The sequence below is a fragment of the Bubalus bubalis genome, chromosome 14 (assembly GCF_019923935.1).
Source record: "Bubalus bubalis isolate 160015118507 breed Murrah chromosome 14, NDDB_SH_1, whole genome shotgun sequence".
NCBI classification, from domain to species: Eukaryota; Metazoa; Chordata; class Mammalia; order Artiodactyla; family Bovidae; genus Bubalus; species Bubalus bubalis.
The window spans coordinates 7,624,277-7,642,715 of NC_059170.1; the positions used below are offsets into that span (position 1 = coordinate 7,624,277).

General features: G+C 47.6%; 1 protein-coding gene and 1 long non-coding RNA gene across 27 annotated transcripts in view; one reads left to right on the forward strand and one right to left on the reverse strand.

The window, feature by feature from the left end:
- ZMYND8 (zinc finger MYND-type containing 8) overlaps positions 1-18,439 on the forward strand; it is a 122,367-nt gene that overhangs the window by 11,953 nt on the left and 91,975 nt on the right. Inside the window, exon 1 of one of the 26 annotated variants that reach the window (XM_044927566.2) lies at positions 15,198-15,394. The exons of the other annotated variants lie outside the window; for them this stretch is intronic. Coding sequence (XP_044783501.1) covers positions 15,367-15,394 — 28 coding nt within the window. The 5' untranslated portion in view covers positions 15,198-15,366. Of the gene's footprint in view, positions 1-15,197; positions 15,395-18,439 lie in introns of those variants that run through there. 26 annotated transcript variants of the gene reach the window in all.
- LOC112578686 lies at positions 14,187-14,732 on the reverse strand. The gene is made up of 2 exons (XR_006544324.1): positions 14,599-14,732; positions 14,187-14,267 (listed from the first exon to the last, which is right to left on the reverse strand). It is a non-coding gene; the product is annotated as an uncharacterized LOC112578686 (long non-coding RNA).

The following is an 18,439-nucleotide window of genomic DNA, read 5'->3' on the forward strand; positions in this document are numbered from 1 at the left end:
CCCCCTGGACGTTCCTGGCCCTTCACCCTATGTCTGGGCTGCCCGAGGTGTGATCGCTCTGGGATCATCTCTGTCCCTCTTTCTTATCTGCCCCTCCCCATCCTCTCCCAACAGCAGCCAGGGTGATCTTGGAAAAACACGTCCGTCGGATCTGTCTGCTCTTGCTGAGTCCCTCCACTGCCCTTCCAGTGCCCTCAGGCTCCAGTCTGCAGTCACTGTGACCGTCCTGCCTGGCCTGAGCCCTTCAGCTTCCTTCACTTTTGTTTACCTGGGACGCTCTGTGCACCTGACCTCACTTGAGCTCCCCGTTCCTCCTCCCCACTCCGTCTTCTCCTGGGGGCCCTTTTCTGGGAGCATGCCGCCCTGGGTCTGGCTGCCTAGTTTTCTCATCTCAGCCGTCTCAGACGTCATCTCCTCAGGGAGGCCTTCGGTGGCCACCCAGTCCACGGAGCCATTCCATTGTTTTCTGATAGGTTTTCAAAATAAGCCTCATTTTAGAGCAGTTTTTAGGTTTCTGGATAAGCAGAGTGTTCCCATATTACCTCCTGCCCCCGCCCTACACACATAGGTACACACACCGTTTCTCCTCTCTTACTAACACCACATATTGGTCTGGCCCATATGTCACAATTAATGAATTGGTGTGCTTCATTCAGATTTCCTTAGTTTTTTCCACAAAGATCCCTTTTCTGTTCCAAGACCCTACCCAGGCTTCCACATGACATTTAAGTGATGTGTCCGTTTTAGAATCCTCTTGGCTGTGACAGTTTGTTAAATCTTCCTTGTTTTTGATGGTTTTGCTAGTTAGGCGGTATTTTGTAGGATGATCCTCATTTGGGGATAATAATTTTCTCATGGTTGGACTGGAGTAGCCTGGAATTACGGGTTTCTGAGAGGAAGGCTTTAAAGTGCCGTTTCCATCACATCATATCAAGGGTATGTATTGTGAACATAGTTCACCACTGGTGATGTTGACCTTTTTCACTTGGCCAAGGGGATGTTTGTCAGGTTTTTCCCCTTCCTTTTTGGAAGGAAGTCACAGTGCCCAGCCCACATTTACAGAGTGGGGAGCCACGTCCCATCTCCCGAAGGCCAGAATATCTACATAAAGTATTTTGTATTCTTCTGTATGGGAGATTTGTCTTGTTTTCCTCATATGTTTGTTCAGCCATTTATTTATATCAGCAGGGACTAAACTGTTTTATACTTTGGGTTATAGTTCAGTACTACTTACTTATTTTGTTGCTCAAATTGTTCCAGCTTTGGCCACTGGGAGCATTTTCAGTTGGCTCCTGTGTCCCTTTGACGTCATTGTTGGTTGATTGATTGAATACTGTTTTACTTTCTTCCACTGCAGAAGTGCTCTCGGCATTTCTTAGCATGCTTCAGGCTCGTTTGGGTCTTCCCTGGTGGCTCAGGGTACAGTAGAACGCTGCCTGCAGTACAGGAGCCGCAGGAGCCACGGGTTCAATCCCTGGGTTGGGAAGATCCCTTGGAGAAGGAATTGGCCACCCACTCCAGTATTCTTGACTGGGAAATCCCATGGACAGAGGAGCCTGGTAGACTACAGTCCATGGGGTCTCAAAGAGTCGCACACGACTTAGTGACTAAACCACCACCACCACATAGGCTCATCTTGTATGTATTTTCTGCCTAGAATTAGCCATTTCCCTAAGGTCCCCTGTTTGTTATTGGAGAATAGCTTTAGAAACCAAGATCTGGATGCTGGATGTGCTCATTGCTACTGAGGTGTCTTTGCTTCTAGGTCCTTTGAGCTGACAGAGTGAAGAAACACGTATGTGTATGGGAACCTACATGTAGGCACGTCTATAAGTATTTCTATCTGTATCTATGTTAAATTGAGTTCCTACAGTTGTCTCTGATTCTGATCCATTACCACCTGGATCCTTCTAGCTTTCTGTCCTTAAAGTAATCTCTGATCTCCCACTCTCACAGTGAGAAGTGGCTCCTACCATCTGCCATTCCTTACCATTTTCTGGTAAGGAATCATAAAAAAAAAAAAGTTCATTTGGCTGTACCAGATCTTAGTTGCAGCATGTAGGATCTTTAGTTGCAGGCATGTGAACTCTTAGTTGCAGCATATGGGGTCTAGTTCTCTGACCAGGGATTGAACCCAGGCCCCTTTCATTGGAAGCATGGAGTCCTAGCCACCGGACCACCAGGGAACTCCCCATTTAAAATCTTACGTTCAGCATTCAGCTTGATGCACTTTAACACGTGTGTACACTTGTGGAACCATGGCCCAGATCAAGGTAGTTGAACATTCACGGCATTCCAGAAGCTCTTCATAGCCCTTGTCTATGATATTATGCTACTATTTATTTGTTTGTTGATGGTCTCCCAGGCCATGTTGCAGGCCCCTTCTCTCTCCAGGGCCTTCACCACCACTGTCAACCTTTCCCTTCCACTTGAGAGGCAGGATGGCATGGAGGTTTAAGAAAACCTGCTCTCGTGTCAGACTCCCTGAGCTTGCATTCTGGCTGCCCTGTGCCTAGCTGGGCCATTCTTCATGGCTCAGTTTCCCCTTGTGCATGGAGGGTGATAAAAACAGAGGGTTATGGTGGAGATTAAATTTGCTCACATGTGCAGAGCACCCAGAACAGTGCCAGGAACATGGCTAGTGCATGGAAGTGTTAACCATGATTAGAATCAGCTGAGGAGGGATACACTTGTGTTGATAAGCCTATCAGATGGAAGCCTTACTCAGCAAGTTCTGCTTCTTTCCCTGCTTTCAGTCTCCAGGAGGAGGGCATGTTATGCTATGCTTTGCTATGCTATGCTATGCTATGCTAAGTCACTTCAGTCGTGTCCGACTCTGTGTGACCCCACAGACGGCAGCCACCAGGCTCGCCCGTCCCTGGGATTCTCCAGGCAAGAACACTGGAGTGGGTTGCCATTTCCTTCTCCAATGCATGAAAGTGAAAAGTGAAAGCAAAGTCGCTCAGTCGTGTCCGACTCTTAGCGACCCCATGGACTGCAGCCTACCAGGCTCCTCCATCCATGGGATTTTCCAGGCAAGAGTACTGGAGTGGGGTGCCATTGCCTTCTCTGGGAGGAGGGCATGGAGGTCGTTAATGAAGAATTGTATAATCCAAAATATATAAACAGTTTATAAAGCCCAGTATCAGAAAACAAACAACCCAATCAAAAAATGGACTGAAGACCTGAATAGACGTTTTCCCAAAGAAAACACACAGATGGCTTTTGGGCACGTGGGAAGATGCTCAGCGTCGCAAATGTCAGAGAGATGCAAATCAAAACTTTAACAATAAGAGATCACCTCATACCTTTCAGAATGGCCATCATCAAAGAGTACAAATAATGAGAATTGGCGATGATATGGGGAAAAGGAAACCCTTGCTGCATTATTGGTGGGATGGTAAATTGGTGCAGCCCCTATGGAGAATAGTATGGTGATTCGTCAAAGAAACTAAAAATAGAACTACCGTGTTACAACAGTTCTACTCCTGGTTGTGTGTGTGTGTGTGTGTGTGTGTATAAGTAATTTGAAAAGACACGTGCACCCTGATATTCATAGCAGTACTATTTATGATAGTTGAGATATAGAAGCAACCCAAGTGTCCATCAACAGAAGAAGGGATAAAAAAGATGTGTGTATACAAATGAATATTTGTATACACACATCTTCTTTACGTCTATTCAGGTCTTACTCAGCTATAAAAAAGAATGAAATTCTGCTTTTTGCAGCAACGTGGATGGACCTAGACAATATCTGGCTTAGCAAGATAAGTCAAAGACAAGTACTGTATGCTGTCACGTGTGGAATATATATATATGGGCAACGTAGGGGTATGGGATTAAGAGCTACAGACCACTATATATGAAATAGATAAACAATAAGGATATACACACAGCACAGGGGATTCCAGTCACTTTGTCATAATGGGGTATAATCTGTAAAAATACTGAATTGAAATGCGATATACTTGAATTTAATATAACATAAATCAATAAAAAATTGTACTTCAGTTGAAAAAAAGAGGATTGTATAGGGTAGCCCAGTGAGTATGCTCAGGACAGGCATCCTATCCTCTGAGACATTTGGACTGATTTTCTCAGGACCTTTGGAGCCTCTGTTCTGGTGGGGAATCGGGAGGGGAAGGGGTACCTGGTTTCGAGGGAGACCTTTTACTCTCCCCAGGGACTGCCTTGGATGGCTTTCCTTGTGTGGAGCCGAGCTCCCACCCTCCAGGGTCATCGGATGGCCAGGTTAGGATTGACTGGCTGCTTCCATGTCTAGGGAACCTTTCTGATAGAACCTCTGGGGTTAGGTGAGGACGCCGCATACGCAAAGAAAGGCCTGGAGTTATGATACTGGGTTGCTGGGGCTCTGAGAGCTAAAGTTAGCCTGGTCCAAATGTGACCCCCTTGCAAAGGCGGGAGTGAAGGCTTATCTCTCTCTTAGTCCCGATGATTCGAAATCTACGTTGTGAGGCTGTGGGCTCCGTGAACACATACTTGCTCCTCTAGCCTGCTTTTCTTACGGTTTGGGAAATTCATGCTTCGGCCCCTACCTGATACCGTCCGATTGGGGTTCTTTTGTTGTGAGCAGCAGAAGCCAGGTCGGGTTCTTTGGAGCAGGGAAGGGATGGACTGGAAGGTGGTCAGTTGCCTCGTGGACTCAGTGGAGTGGCTGAAGGCCCAGGGCTGCTCTGGGGAGTGAAACTAAATGTACAGTCTCTTCAGATCAATAGGACAGAGTCCCCAGGGAGAGTCCCTTACCTAGTGTCTTTTTTTTGCCCTTTGGTCAAGGAAGTGCTGGTACTAGACACTTGGACCCCCCAGGATTGCCCTCACTGGGGAAGAGATAATTCCTCAAAGGAGGATGAGGACCACCGGGCATCTTGGGAAACTGGCAGCATCATGCCCTCCTTGTGGGTGGAGAGGAGACCCTGAACTGTACTGGAGAAACGTAGAAACCCTAACAGGAATTGGCTCAGAATTCTTTCATTCTGTTCCTATGTCTAGTTTGTACGACCTTTTAGATTCTCTAACTGAATTTCAATTTGTGTACCCTCTTCCCCCTGACACATACTCACTTATTAACTGAATAATTCCCAAGACAGTCATTGCCATAACGCCAGTCCTGGCATTTACTGGAGCGTTTTAGTTCTCAGGAGACAAAGCTTTCGCACTTTCAAGATGTCAGGTTGACATTTGTGTCCAGGGGTAATGATCTGCTGAAAGATGCTAGAGCAAAACTCGGAAGTGCTGTCGAGGTGCCAAGTGTGTTTGCCTAGCTGCTGTTTTTCTGAGTACTTCCTAGGTGTCAAGTATTAGATGTAGATTACTTCGTTTTATTCTCTTAATAATGCTGTGTTACAGGTGTGTTGTTAATTCCCATTTTATAGTTCAGGAAACTGAAGCTCAGAGGGATTAATGAAGTGGCCAAGTAGAGAAGAGAGGTTAGGTTTTATCTTTGATCTTCAACCTTTGTACGTGGTCATGAGTCCCCAGGATCCCGGGTGAGATGTCCTCAGGGGCCAGCAGGTGGACCAGTGAATGTAGCTGGTATTCAGGGTTTGGGGGCCTTTGGTGGGTGGGAGACCGTCTGTCCTAAAGGGGTAGGGTGCCTCCATCTGATTGCTGAACAAAGCAGGAATATGTCTCACTTGGTGTCACCAGCTGGGATTTTATTCCCCTCTGCGCCCGCCTCCTGTAAAAATGCCTGATTTAGAATCGTGATCTGTGTAGCCCAGTTTCTGAAAGACCATGCACGAACCCAGCAGAACACATCTCCGGGTCACAAGTGGTGGGAGACTTGTGGGTTTGCATTCTCTGCAGGAGACTGGACACAGCACAGTTCAGTATGGGATTTTAGCCACACGACGTAGGAGTGTGGCTCCTCCAAGGACAGGGACTTAAAGTCTGGAAAGTGATGGATGCTGGGTGCTCACGGCCCCGTACAAAGGCTGCCCTGTTGGGCTGCCTGCGTCTCGATCCTGCTGTGTGCGCGTTTTGCAGTAATGATTGTGCTGTGCGGATGCCAGGCTGCCGAAGCTGAAACCATTTTTTAAAAATGTCTGTGTAATGTCACCCGCGCAAGGGAACGAGCCACTTGGAAACCGTGCACAGATGCAACGGAAGCCCAAGATATTAAAATCTTGAACAGTATCATTCTTGCTGAGATTTGCCTCGGTATGAATATGTTTTCCAAGACAGGAAGCTGGAGAATATACAATTACAGCAATTTGCTAACCAGCCCGACCTTAATTAGTACAGGATCCTCGTTCTCACTGTTGTATGTAAATTAAGCTTGTTTCACAAAGGGACTGTTTATGAGGACGGCTCTCAGAGACCTTGTATCATTCTTTTTTTTTCCTCCCCAAGGAAACTTTAAGAAAATACAACCGTAAACACCCATTAAATCACAGTGCGAGGCTGAAGTGCTGAGAATATTTCTTTTCAAAAATGAGCATCAGTATTTTTAACTCAGTTTTGGCTCTTTCACATTTCCTCCAGCCCGAGAAGTGCCATCCTTGTACTGTGCAGTGGAAGGAACTGATTTGCGAGTTAGATAACTACCAGATTGTTCCTCTCCCAACAAGGTCTAAAATATCCTGCAACTCTTGAGAATGTTGGATACGGCTTTCTGAATGAGAAACCTACCTTCTCTTGGCCTGCAGAGCCTCGGTGCAGTCTGAATGAGAAACCTGCCTTCTCTTGGCCTGCAGAGCCTCGGTGCAGTCTGCTCATGGAATCCTGTCAGCACCTTCTGTGCAATTTATCTCTGTGGTTCACTCGTGGAAAACCTTGCGTTTGCCCCAGTTTTGAAGCCTGACTTACGTTGCCATGTTTATGTGACTGCTGTTGTTCCACAAGACTGTGATCTCCAACGAACCATTTTCAACCTTAGTTTCAAAAGAACCATCTCTCCTTTTTCCTCCTCCCAGTGCCTCTGGAGTTAACATTCTAGGTCTGAGGCCTTTTAGAGATCCTGGCACTTTTTTTTTTTTGCTTGAAAGTTTCAAAGAGTAGTTATTTCACTTTGCTCCATTGGTGGAGGCCCCTTGATGATTAACTTGAGGGGAGCAAGCTTGGCAAGCCCACATCTCAGAGTTGGGGTGAGTGGGGGTGCCCCCCTGCCCAATTCTGTCCTGCCTTCAGCTTTCCTGGAACCCAGAGATCCAGCGTTTCAAAGGGAACAGTACCATGGTTTTTATTTTTAAACTATTAGTATTATGTTTGGCCGATATGCTCAGCATATGGGATCTTAGTTCTCCGACCAGGGATCGAACCAGTGCCTTTGGTGCTGAAAACACAGTGTCCTAACCACTGGATCACTAGGGAATTCCCAGCAACATGTTTTTTAATCCAGTCACAGAATTGTTCAGTGATCATCTTGTTGTTTAGTCGTTCAGTCACGTCCAACTCTTTTGCAACCCCATGGACTGTGGCCCTCCAGGCTCCTCTGTCCATGGGATTTCCCAGGCAGGAATACTGGAGTGTGTTGCCATTTCCTTCTCCAGGGGACCTTCCCGACCCAGGGATCAGACCCTCATTTCCTGCATTGGCAGGTGGATTCTTTTACCGCTGAGCTACCAGGGAAGCTTCATTCAGTGAATCACCACAGTCTTGTTTTGGAACATTTTCATCACCCTAGTAAACACTCCCTGACCCGTTAGCAGTAACTCCCCATTCATTGCCCAGTTATCCCAGCCCCTGGTGACCACTAACCTGCTTTCTTCCTCTCTGGATTTGCTTACCTGGATCATTTCGTATAGATGGAATCATTTAGTATGTGATCGTTCATGTCTGACTTCTTACTTGTAGATTAAAGTTCTTATGCTTATTCAGGTTGTAGCACATACCACTTAAAAAAAAATTATTTGCTTATATTAAGGCTGTGCTGAGTCTTAGTCGTGGCAAGCAACTTTGTGGCATGTGAACTTCTTAGGTGCAGCATGTGGGATCTAGTTCCCTGACCCAGGGATTGTACCCCGGCCCCTTGTGTTGGGCGCGTAGAGTCTCAGCCACTGGACCACCAGGGAAGTCCCCTCATCCCACTCCTTGATTCCTTTTTATGACTGAATAATGTTCCATCGCATTGTTCTGTTGTCACGTTTTATTTATCCATTCATCTGTTGATGGACTTCAGTTGTTTCTTTTTTTTTTGGCTGTCATGAAGAACGGAGCCGTGAACATTAGTGGATGAGTTTTTATGTGGGTGTATGTTTTGATTTCTCTTGGATGTAGACCTCGGCGTGTGATTACGGGGTCATAGGGTAGCTCTGTGTTTAGCCTTTTGAGGAATGTACAGAGTTTTGAACACGCGCAGGTCTTTTCCACATTCCCTTTCTTGACCCTGCATCCTTCCTATTAGTGTTTCTCCTTTTTCTGGCCTCTCCATAGCCAAATTTGGTAAAAGGAGTGTCAGTACTTAGGTCTTGGTTTCCTTACTTCCTGCTTTGTTCTGCCAGCTCCGCGGTGGCATCCACCGAGACGCTGCGTGTTAGCAGCTCCCGCCGGGCTTCCTGTAGACTCCAGGGGGTGGTGTCAGCACTTGGTGCCCTGATCTAGCAGAGGCAGTGGACACTGCTGACCATTCTTCTCCTGGAACCTGCCTCTTCTTGTGCTTTCCCTCTGACTTCCCTGGCTCCTCCTCTTCTCCCCACCGTTAAGTGTTGGCGTCGCTGAAAGCTTGGTTTCTCATCTTGCCCAGCATGTTCTTTCCCTGGGTGATCTCGCCCACATCTGTGGCTTTATGACTCATGAGTATCTTACTTCCAGCCTAGATGTTTCTTGAGTTACGATGCAGAGGGCTAGCTGCCTACCTGACTGCCCGACCTGTTGGTCATGGGCGTCTCAAACTCAACATGTCCCAAACTGACTTCATTGTCTACCCTCTCTCCTGCTCCCCCAACAAAACACCTGCTTCTCCCCCATGGTGAATAAGCCAGGACTCTGCCAGTTGGCTAGGCCAGGGATATGGGACTGAGCCTTGATTCTTCTATCCTTTTGCCCTTTTTTTGTTGCTTTCTTACAATAATACATTGTACATACCACTCTTCTTCAGGTTATCACCAGTGAACTGTACTAGTCTTTTTTTTTTGGCTTCACCCAGCAGCATGTGGGCTCTTAGTTCCCCCAAGCTTGCACCTCATGCATTGGAAGTGGGGCGTCTTGGCCACTGGACCACCAGAAAAGTCCCCGCAGTAGTCTTTTAATTGGGCTCCCATCTCTTATCTGCCCTACCCTCCTGATCTTTCTAAAAGGAACCTCTCTTTCAGCTACCACCTCCCGCTTTGAAGTCTTAAGGGCTCACTTCTTGGTATTAGGATGAAGAGCAAAATCCTAAAATCCTTGTGTGTGAGCCTTGCCTGCTTTTTCAGCCTCCTGCCTCTGTGTGCCCCTTTCTCTCTACTCCAGCCACACTGATCTTTTCAGATCCTCTGAAGGAAGGTCCTCCCCGCTCTTTTTTCTCCCAACATCCTACCTGCCCTGGGTGCTCAGGCTCCAGGTGGGGGTGGGTCCTGCCTCTTGTTTTCGTGCATCTCATTTTCCCCGGTGCCCGTTTTACCACCACTTGTTCCTGTTCCAGATGGAGCACAATAAATATATCTCTTGAATGAATGAGTGAATGACTTGACTTTGTCTACCAGGTGGATAGAACTCCTGGAGAAGGAAGTAAAAGCAGCCTTTCAGCTAGAGTGGATGGCTTTGTTTCCAGCATCTTCCGCGCCTGGAAATAATTACCTAAGCTCAAATTTCTTCTCTCTGAAATGATCGGTGGCTTATCTGTCTTTCCCCCCAGGGATATGGGGCTCTTTGAAATGGCCCCCTTCCCTCTGATTTCTTTCCTTCCCCAGGTATTAAGCCCACTTGTAATGGGCCCTTTTCCAAACACAAGTGCGATTGTCTTGCTTGCCTGATTTGGGTTGCTGGTGGCTCCTGAAGATGACCCCAGTCCTGAGTCGAGATTCAAGGCCCTGCTCCATCTGTGCTTTCTGGGACTCTGGTCAGTGTCCCTGCAGAACCTGCCCCTCCTATTCAGCCTGTCCAACCTGAGTGCCTGCCGGCTCCCTCCTGCTCCTTACTGGGTCATACCTTTGTTCATCCTTCTAGGCTGCTCTCCCCGAGGACTTGTCTTCTCCACGTCCTCGGGGACCCAGGCTCCCCTCTTGTGGAACCTTCCTGGGGGAAATTCCCTAGCAGTCTGTCGAGTGGTTAGGATTTCATGGTTTCACTACCCGAGGGTACAAGTTCGATCCCAGGTCAGGGAACTAAGATCCTGCAAGCTGCAAGCGTGGTGAAGAAAAAAGAAATCACCCTGGAAAGTCCCCTAAATTGGCCAGGAAAAGGACAGGATGGTAATCTGCTCGGATCAGACATTCTCACACATCCTGAAGGTTTGAGAAATTTCCAACCTAGGCTGAAGGTGGCAAGTCCACAAACATTTCTAGCCCCCAGATCATTTTGCTTTGAAGGCTACTACCAGATTCTTCCCTTAGGCATAGGTGGAGGATTCTGAAGGATCCCGCTTGCCTGCTAACTTCCTCTCTTGTCTGTTGTATCAGATCAGATCAGATCAGTCGTGTCTGACTCTCTGCGACCCCATGAATCGCAGCACGCCAGGCCTCCCTGTCCATCACCAACTCCCGGAGTTCACTCAGACTCACATCCATTGAGTCAGTGATGCCATCCAGCCATCTCATCCTCTGTCGTCCCCTTCTCCTCATGCCCCCGATCCCTCCCAGCATCAGAGTCTTTTCCAGTGAGTCAACTCTTCGCATGAGGTGGCCAAAGTACTGGAGTTTCACCTTTAGCATCATTCCTTCCAAAGAAATCCCAGGACTGATCTCCTTCAGAATGGACTGGTTAGATCTCCTTGCACTCCAAGGGACTCTCAAGAGTCTTCTCCAACACCACAGTTCAAAAGCATCACTTCTTCGGCGCTCAGCCTTCTTCACAGTCCAACTCTCACATACATACATGACCACAGGAAAAACCATAGCCTTGACTAGACTAACCTTTGTTGGCAAAGTAATGTCTCTGCTTTTGAATATGCTATCTAGGTTGGTCATAACTTTCCTTCCAAGGAGTAAGTGTCTTTTAATCTCATGGCTGCAGTCACCATCTGCAGTGATTTTGGAGCCCAGAAAAATAAAGTCTGACACTGTTTCCACTGTTTCCCCATCTATTGCCCATGAAGTGATGGGACCAGATGCCATGATCTTCGTTTTCTGAATGTTGAGCTTTAAGCCAACTTTTTCACTCTCCACTTTCACCTTCATCAAGAGGCTTTTGAGTTCCTCTTCACTTTCTGCCATAAGGGTGGTGTCATCTGCATATCTGAGGTTATTGATATTTCTCCCGGCAATCTTGATTCCAGCTTGTGTTTCTTCCAGTCCAGCGTTTCTCATGATGTACTCTGCATATAAGTTAAATAAACAGGGTGACAATATACAGCCTTGACGTACTCCTTTTCCTATTTGGAACCAGTCTGTTGTTCCATGTCCAGTTCTAACTGTTGCTTCCTGACCTGCATACAGATTTCTCAAGAGGCAGATCAGGTGGTCTGGTATTCTCATCTCTTTCAGAATTTTGCAGTTTATTGTGATCCACACAGTCAAAGGCTTTGGCATAGTCAATAAAGCAGAAATAGATGTTTTTCTGGAACTCTCTTGCTTTTTCCATGATCCAGCGGATGTTGGCACTTTGATCTCTGGTTCCTCTGCCTTTTCTAAAACCAGCTTGAGCTTCTAAAGCGAGGCTTGTCTGATTAGGTAGCTACTCCGAGGCTGTTTCAGTTTATATTAATTGAAATAAAAATTCCTTTTTAAGTTGGACTAGGCACATTGCAAGTGCCCAGTAACCACACGTGGCTAGAGGCTGTCCAGATATGTAGATAGCACAGATACGGAATGTTGCCATCACCATAGAAAGTTCTGTTGGACGGCACTGCATTACAACTCTCGATACATCAACATGTCGTGCTGGATGTAGTAGGTGGAAACACCTAGCTACGGATTGGCTCAGCATAGAACATGCTAAAAAAATTATTCTATTGGTGTCTTAAATTTCCCTTGATTAGATTCTCCTGGGCTTGCTGTTTTTTGAAAAGATGTGCAAAGAAAGAACACAGCTATCTTCCCATCTTCTCAACTGGTATTTGCCATCCAGGCCCCTCTGAACTGCCTTTCTGCCAGGCTCTTTGGCATCTTGGTGCACTGGCTGGGGGAAAAAGAATCCAGGATGTGCTGGGCCCCCGTCTCCCCAGCCTTCAGCCTCTATTGTTGCATTCTTTTCTCGTTGTGTCTCCTCCTGAACTGATAACAGGGACCAGGTCTTCTTACCTCTTTAATGTGGGCTAGCAATTTCTAGTCCTGGCTTCCTTTGTGGCTCAGTCAGTAAAGAATCTGCCTGAATGCGGGAGACCTGGGTTCAATTCCTGGGTCGGCAAGATCCCCTGGAGAAGGAAATGGCAACCCACTCCAGTATTCTTGCCTAGAGAATCCCATGGACAGACGAGCCTGGCGGGCTACAGTCCATGGGGTCACAAGAGTTGGACACGACTTAGTGACTAAACCGTGATTTGTAGTAGCTGCTCAATAAATGCTTTTTGAATGAAGACTCTCTTGCAAGAAATAGAAACTAAGGGAATAAAGTGGTTGATTGGATTTTCTTTGCTTTTTTTAAAAAAGAAATTTTTATTTATTTACTTTTGGCTGAGCTGGGTCTTTGTTGCTGCGCAGGCTGCTCTCTGGTTGCAGAGAGCAGGGGCTACTTTCTCGCTGTGGAGCGTTGGCTTCTCTTGTTGTGAAGCATGGGCTCTAAGATGCACAGACTTCAGTAGCTGCGGGTCCCAGGCTCTACAGCACAGACTTCATAGCTGTGCATGGGCTTAGCTGCTCCGTGGCTTGTGGGATTCTCCCAGAGCAGGGATTGAACCCGTGTCTCCCACATTGGCAGGCGGATTCTTTACCACTGAACTACCAGGGAAGCCCTGGATTTTCTTTTCTTTTTTTTAATCTTTTTTTTTGAGCACACCTTGCAGCATGTGGGATATTAATTCCCAGATCAGGGATGAACCCGCACCCACTGTAGTGGAGACGTGGAGTCTTAACCACTGCACTTCCAGGCGAGTCCCTGGATTTTTTCAAATGATAAAGTCAGTTCATCTCCTGGCAACAAGCTGAAGTATACAAAGAAAAAGCTCAGATATCCTCTGCCAGGTAACCTAGTTGACAGTTTGATATGTTTTCATCTGTCCTTTGTCTTCCTCTTAGAAAAATATAAACAAAGGTATACCATGTTGGGCTTGCATTGTCTGGATCTTGGCTATTTTAGCAAAGCATCCTTTATCTCTTATCCTACTATTTACCTGCTTTGCCCTTCTCTGCTCTGCCTTGAAGGGATTTTCAAGGTTACGATTAATTATCTTGACAGTTAAGAATGATGGAAACCTTGGCAAATGGGGAATTTCATGTTCCATCCTAAGGGTAGGGGAAGCAGCCTGGAGGATCGTACCATGTGGAAATGGGGACTTTTTGTGGCTTGATCTTAATTTTCTTTTTTTAAAGAGGAGCTAGTAATCTGGATTTCTAGATCAGTTTTTCCCAATTTCTAAATATCAACAACTGAAGAATCACACAGTTGTGAGGGGTGGGCTGGATGCAGTCTGGAATCCTTCCGTGGGGCCATCTCCCACCCAGGCCAGGGCTGTCAGTTTGCTCAGATGATTTCCTGGCCATTGCTTCTCTTCTAGATCACTGGCTCATTTCATCAGCTGTCACTTGGGCCCTCTTCCTAGTAAGACTGATCTGGTTTTGCCCTTCACCTTCTTAACCAGCCTCTAGTAACCGCCCATACCCACACAGGAACATGGGGACCATCTTTTAAACCAGGCTGCTATTTCTTGGGTTGAGACCAGACATATTAGTAGTTGCTGAGAGTTACTTGACAAATATCTTTCAAATCGAGACTCCCCTCAAGCCGGGTGAAAATGCTTTTATCTGAGAAGCCCAGGGAAACAGAGATGGAGACAGAAGAGAGCAGAGTTCATTTCTCTTGTCGCATGCCTGTTGAGTGGGATGGAGGGAAGATGAACTTGAGAAGTCATTTTTTACTCTCCCCTTTTTGAGGCTGAGCCCATCTTGCTGGCTTCCCATGGATGAGTGCCCATGCGATGGGCCCCTTTTTTCATCTTGCAGGGCCATGCTGGACAGTCCAGGCGAGCCTTCAGGGAGGCGTGGAAAAGAGAACCTCGGTGGCCTTAAAAAGGTCTGATAAGAAAAAGGGACAAGAATCTGGGTTAAGAGGTGTGGTAAACGATCATCACAGTGGGGAGTCTCCCAGTTGGGAGTGTGTTTTCCCTGGAGAAAGTCATTCTTTTCTAACACTAAATCTTTCTGAAACAACAGCTCTCCCCAAGAAGAATGGAGGGAGTTAGGAAATAAGTGGCCAGAGAAAACCCTTCTGAGTTTTCCGCCTTTGGTTTCGCTGTAATTGAGTTTAGTTGCTAGGCCCCATCACGTTCAAGATATAAATCCTCATTTAATCTCCTCCTTTGGGGAAAATGGGCTCTTTAGGCCAGAAGCGAGAATAGCCGAGTACCTGTTGAAAGGGAATTTCCTCCTTCAGTTTCTTTCAGACCCTGGAATGGCAAGGCTCCCTTTTGTGTAATCCTCCCTGCCCGCTTCACCAAGACCCTCTGGCCGTCTTGGTTTCCCGGGACAAATGCTTAGACCTGGGAAGAAAAACTGAAGTTGGCTGTGATCACACTTCATTTAGCTGGTCCAGTGTGTTTGGGGACTGCCTCTGAGCCACATTGGGTGTCAGGCATTGAGCTACAGCAAAGAAAGACAGAAAAACTGAGATTGAGTTCGCATTCTGGAGGAGACACAATAAGCTAGTGAATCAGTAAAAAAGAGAATGTTTTGATAATTTCCAGCTAGAGATGACTTCAATGAAGGGGCGGGCTGTGGGGGCGGAAACTATTTTAAGATGATAGAAGAAGCACGGAGACTGGGTTGGTAAGGGAAGGCTTCTCTGGGGAGGTGACTATTGAGGCTAAAAGTAGAAGTTGCCAACTATGGGAAGATTGGGCATAGGACGTGCCAGGTTGAAGAATCAGCCAGGACAAATGAGATTGGCCCTTCGGGGCTGTTTGTGGTTAAAAGTGAAAGTTGCTCAGTCGCGTCTGACTCTTTGCGACCCTCCAGGCCAGAATTCTGGAGTGGGGTAGCCTTTCCCTCCTCCAGGGGATCTTCCCAACCCAGGGATCAAACCCAGGTCTCCCGCATTGCAGGCAGATTCTTTACCAGCTGAGCCATAAAAGAAGCTGTTTGTGGTTAGCACTGAGTAAAAGAAAGGTGGAAAAAGATGGGCATGGCTGATCCCTGCGGGTGTGGTGAGTCCTGATAAGATGATGGGCGTCTGCAGGAAGCCCCTTGGCAGTGGGTTTTAAGTAGGGGACGGCTTATTTTCTTTAGGTTTGAAGAAGGCTGCTGGCAAGGGCAAGTGAATAGTCCCAGGGCTGGGATCAAGATGGTGGCCACTGTGAAGGGCGGGCCAAGTGGGAACAGGCAGGAGGAGGGTGGGCAGGGGAGGAACAGCCCTCTGCAGAGCACTTGCTGTGTGCCAGACACCACGTAGGCACTTCCATGCCTCCATCCTGACCCTGCCAGGTCTGGCATTCTTCACGCATGTTGCGGATTACTAGGATTCTGAGGCCAGTGCTCACCCAGGCTTCCTGAGTCTCACTTGAGTAGGGAGGAGAGGGCGTTAGGAGGCATACCTAGGGTGGAAGGTCACGGCGGGGCTGGGTCTGTGGGCCACCAACCTGGTGCTTCTTCTTTGATCTGGGAGGAAATCCTGAGCCCTGAGGGGATTTGAAGCTGGCTTGGTTGAACTTGTGCCAGCCTGGGAGGACTTACTATGAAAGTCTGGTATTTCCCATCAGTGAACCCTTTTCAGGAACAGGCTGGGAAGGGCTCATTGGGGGGCAAATCAAGGTGAAGAGGCAAAATGATTGGGGGAAACTGGTTTGAGATTTCTGGGTTTATGTCTTTGCCCTGGCACCGAGGTTACTTACCAGTAATAACTGGTGGTGTTTTGAGCTGTTCACTGTGCTCACAAGACCTCTTTTATTCCTAACAGTCCTTGAAGGAAGAGTCTTTAACAGTTAACAGCTGGGTTGACTAGGCACAGAGGTTAAGTCACTTGCCGAAGGACTTGGTGACAGGGCTCGGATTTAGACCTGGTGGGGTATGGCTCCAAAGGCCATGTGCTGAACAACAGCGTTGTGTTGACGTTGGCTGGCACCAAACATGCCCTTGTGTGTGAAAGTCACTCAGTTGTGTCTGACTCTTTGTGATCCCATGGACTATACAGTCCATGGAATTTTCCAGGCCAGAATACTGGAGTGGGTAACCATTCCCTTCTCTAGGGGATCTTTCTGACCCAGAAATTGAACTGGGGTCTCCTGCATTGCAGGCGGATTTTTTTTTTTACCAGCTCAGCTACCAGGGAAGCCCCCCACTGGTAAACATACCCGTAGTGATGGAGAATTACTAGGTGACACCCTGGACTTCAGGAAAGTCAGCTTACTGATTTGGGGGAGGGGGTGTTGTCTTTGGAGTGGGACCCAGCTATGATGGAGCCCCAGCCTGCTGCTTTGGCCTGCGTGCCTTAAGGCACAGGTAATTTCACCTCTCACCTATGAAATGGGTACAAAACCATCATCGTTGGACTTCACTGGTGGTCCGTTGGTTTAGGATTCTGTGCTTTAACTGCAGGGCCCAGGTTTGATCCCTGGTCGGGGAAGTTCCAAACGCCATGTGGTATGGCCAAGAACCAAAGCAGAAAGTCCAAACAAAAACCATCCTTACCTCATGGGATTTGGGGGAGGATTTGTAAAGTAGCTTCTTAATAAATATCAGCTGTGACTCACACAAGCCAAGTTTGAGAAAGAAAGCGCAGAGATCCTTTCCTGGTTATGCTCTCTCCCCAGTGTGTTATTCACAAATTCCCGGTATTTGTCCTGCTCAGCTTTTTGTCCATCTGTAATCAGTTTCTCATTCAGTATTTCTAGGTGGAATATATTCTGTATCCATTATTTACTAGTCACTTCCTCCTGGGCTTGCTTTTCTCTGGGCCTCAGTTTCCTCATCAGTAAAACGGGGGGAGTCTCTGGCCCCACTGCCTCCTAGAGCTGCAGTGGGGAGTCAGTCGGTTCGTCGAGAGCAGGTGATACGTGGTCCACCGACGGGAGCTGTTGGTGCTGTTTGTCTCTGGCTGTCCTCCCAGCGGGGCAGGGCCCTTCCCTGGGTGGTTTCTCAGGGAGCCCAGATGTCTAGGAGTTTCTCAGTGACTATTTGTTGACTGACTGATCCCATTGTTTTCTTCTCTTTGAAATCTGAAGTCAGGGCCGCCAGGTGAAACATAAGGCATCATTTTCCTTCTTAATGGCTGCAGAAACCTTCGTGGGTGGTGTATTGACACAGAGTTAGACCTGCCTGGCAGCTCCCTGTTAGTTTCTTTACTGCCAGGGTTTTTCTCATCGGGTGCTATTGACGTGTCCTGTTCCCGATCATTTACTGGGATGGGAGTTGACCTGAGCACGGTGGGGTGTTGGGCAGCACCCCTGGACTCAGAGTCCAGGTAGCAACCCCCTCTCTTTGTCTGGTTGTGACAGCCAGAACTGTCTCCAGACATTGCCAAGTGTCCCCTGAGGGGAACGGGTTGAGAACCAGTTTTTCACTGTTTCAGACACCTGAGCCCCTTAAGAGCAGCTCCTCATTAATGTCCGGGTAGGGAGAGGGTGGTGGGGTGTGGGAGATGTTCTGAATTTCTCCTGCGTGCGGGGGGTGGGGTGCAGACGTGGTCCCTGGCATGTACTGGGAGCCCCGTAAATCTTGTTGTTATCATCCATTTCTCCCCATGGCCATTTAAAAATACCTTAAATAGTTAAATACGTGACTGGGATCAGAAAGCATTCAAAGAGGAGTTCCGTGCTGGCTGATTTTCCTGGGTGTTCCTCCAGGCCTTTGCAAACCCGGAGCCCACGCAGCTCCTATTTCTTTCACCCAGGTTCTATTTCTGGCCTTTTTGCACTTGGATTTTGCCCCACGCCAGTACATAAAGACGTGCTTCCTTCCCTATTTCATTTTATGATGGTGCGTCAGTCCCCTGTGGATGACATTGGAGTCACTGCCCATCTTTGACTTTGCTCTGACGGCGTGTTGTACTGGCCGTGCTAACCCATGCTTCTGTACACGCTGAAGCCTGGGGGCCTCCATATCCAGGTGATGTGAGGGCGTCCTTTTGACCGGGGTAATTTGAGTGACATTCTGGGCCTAACATCTTTGCTTCCTCCAAAAAAAAAAAGAAAAAAGGCAATGAGGTGACTAGAGGGCCTGTCCCTTCTTCTCTGGTGTCTTCTAGAGAATTTTCT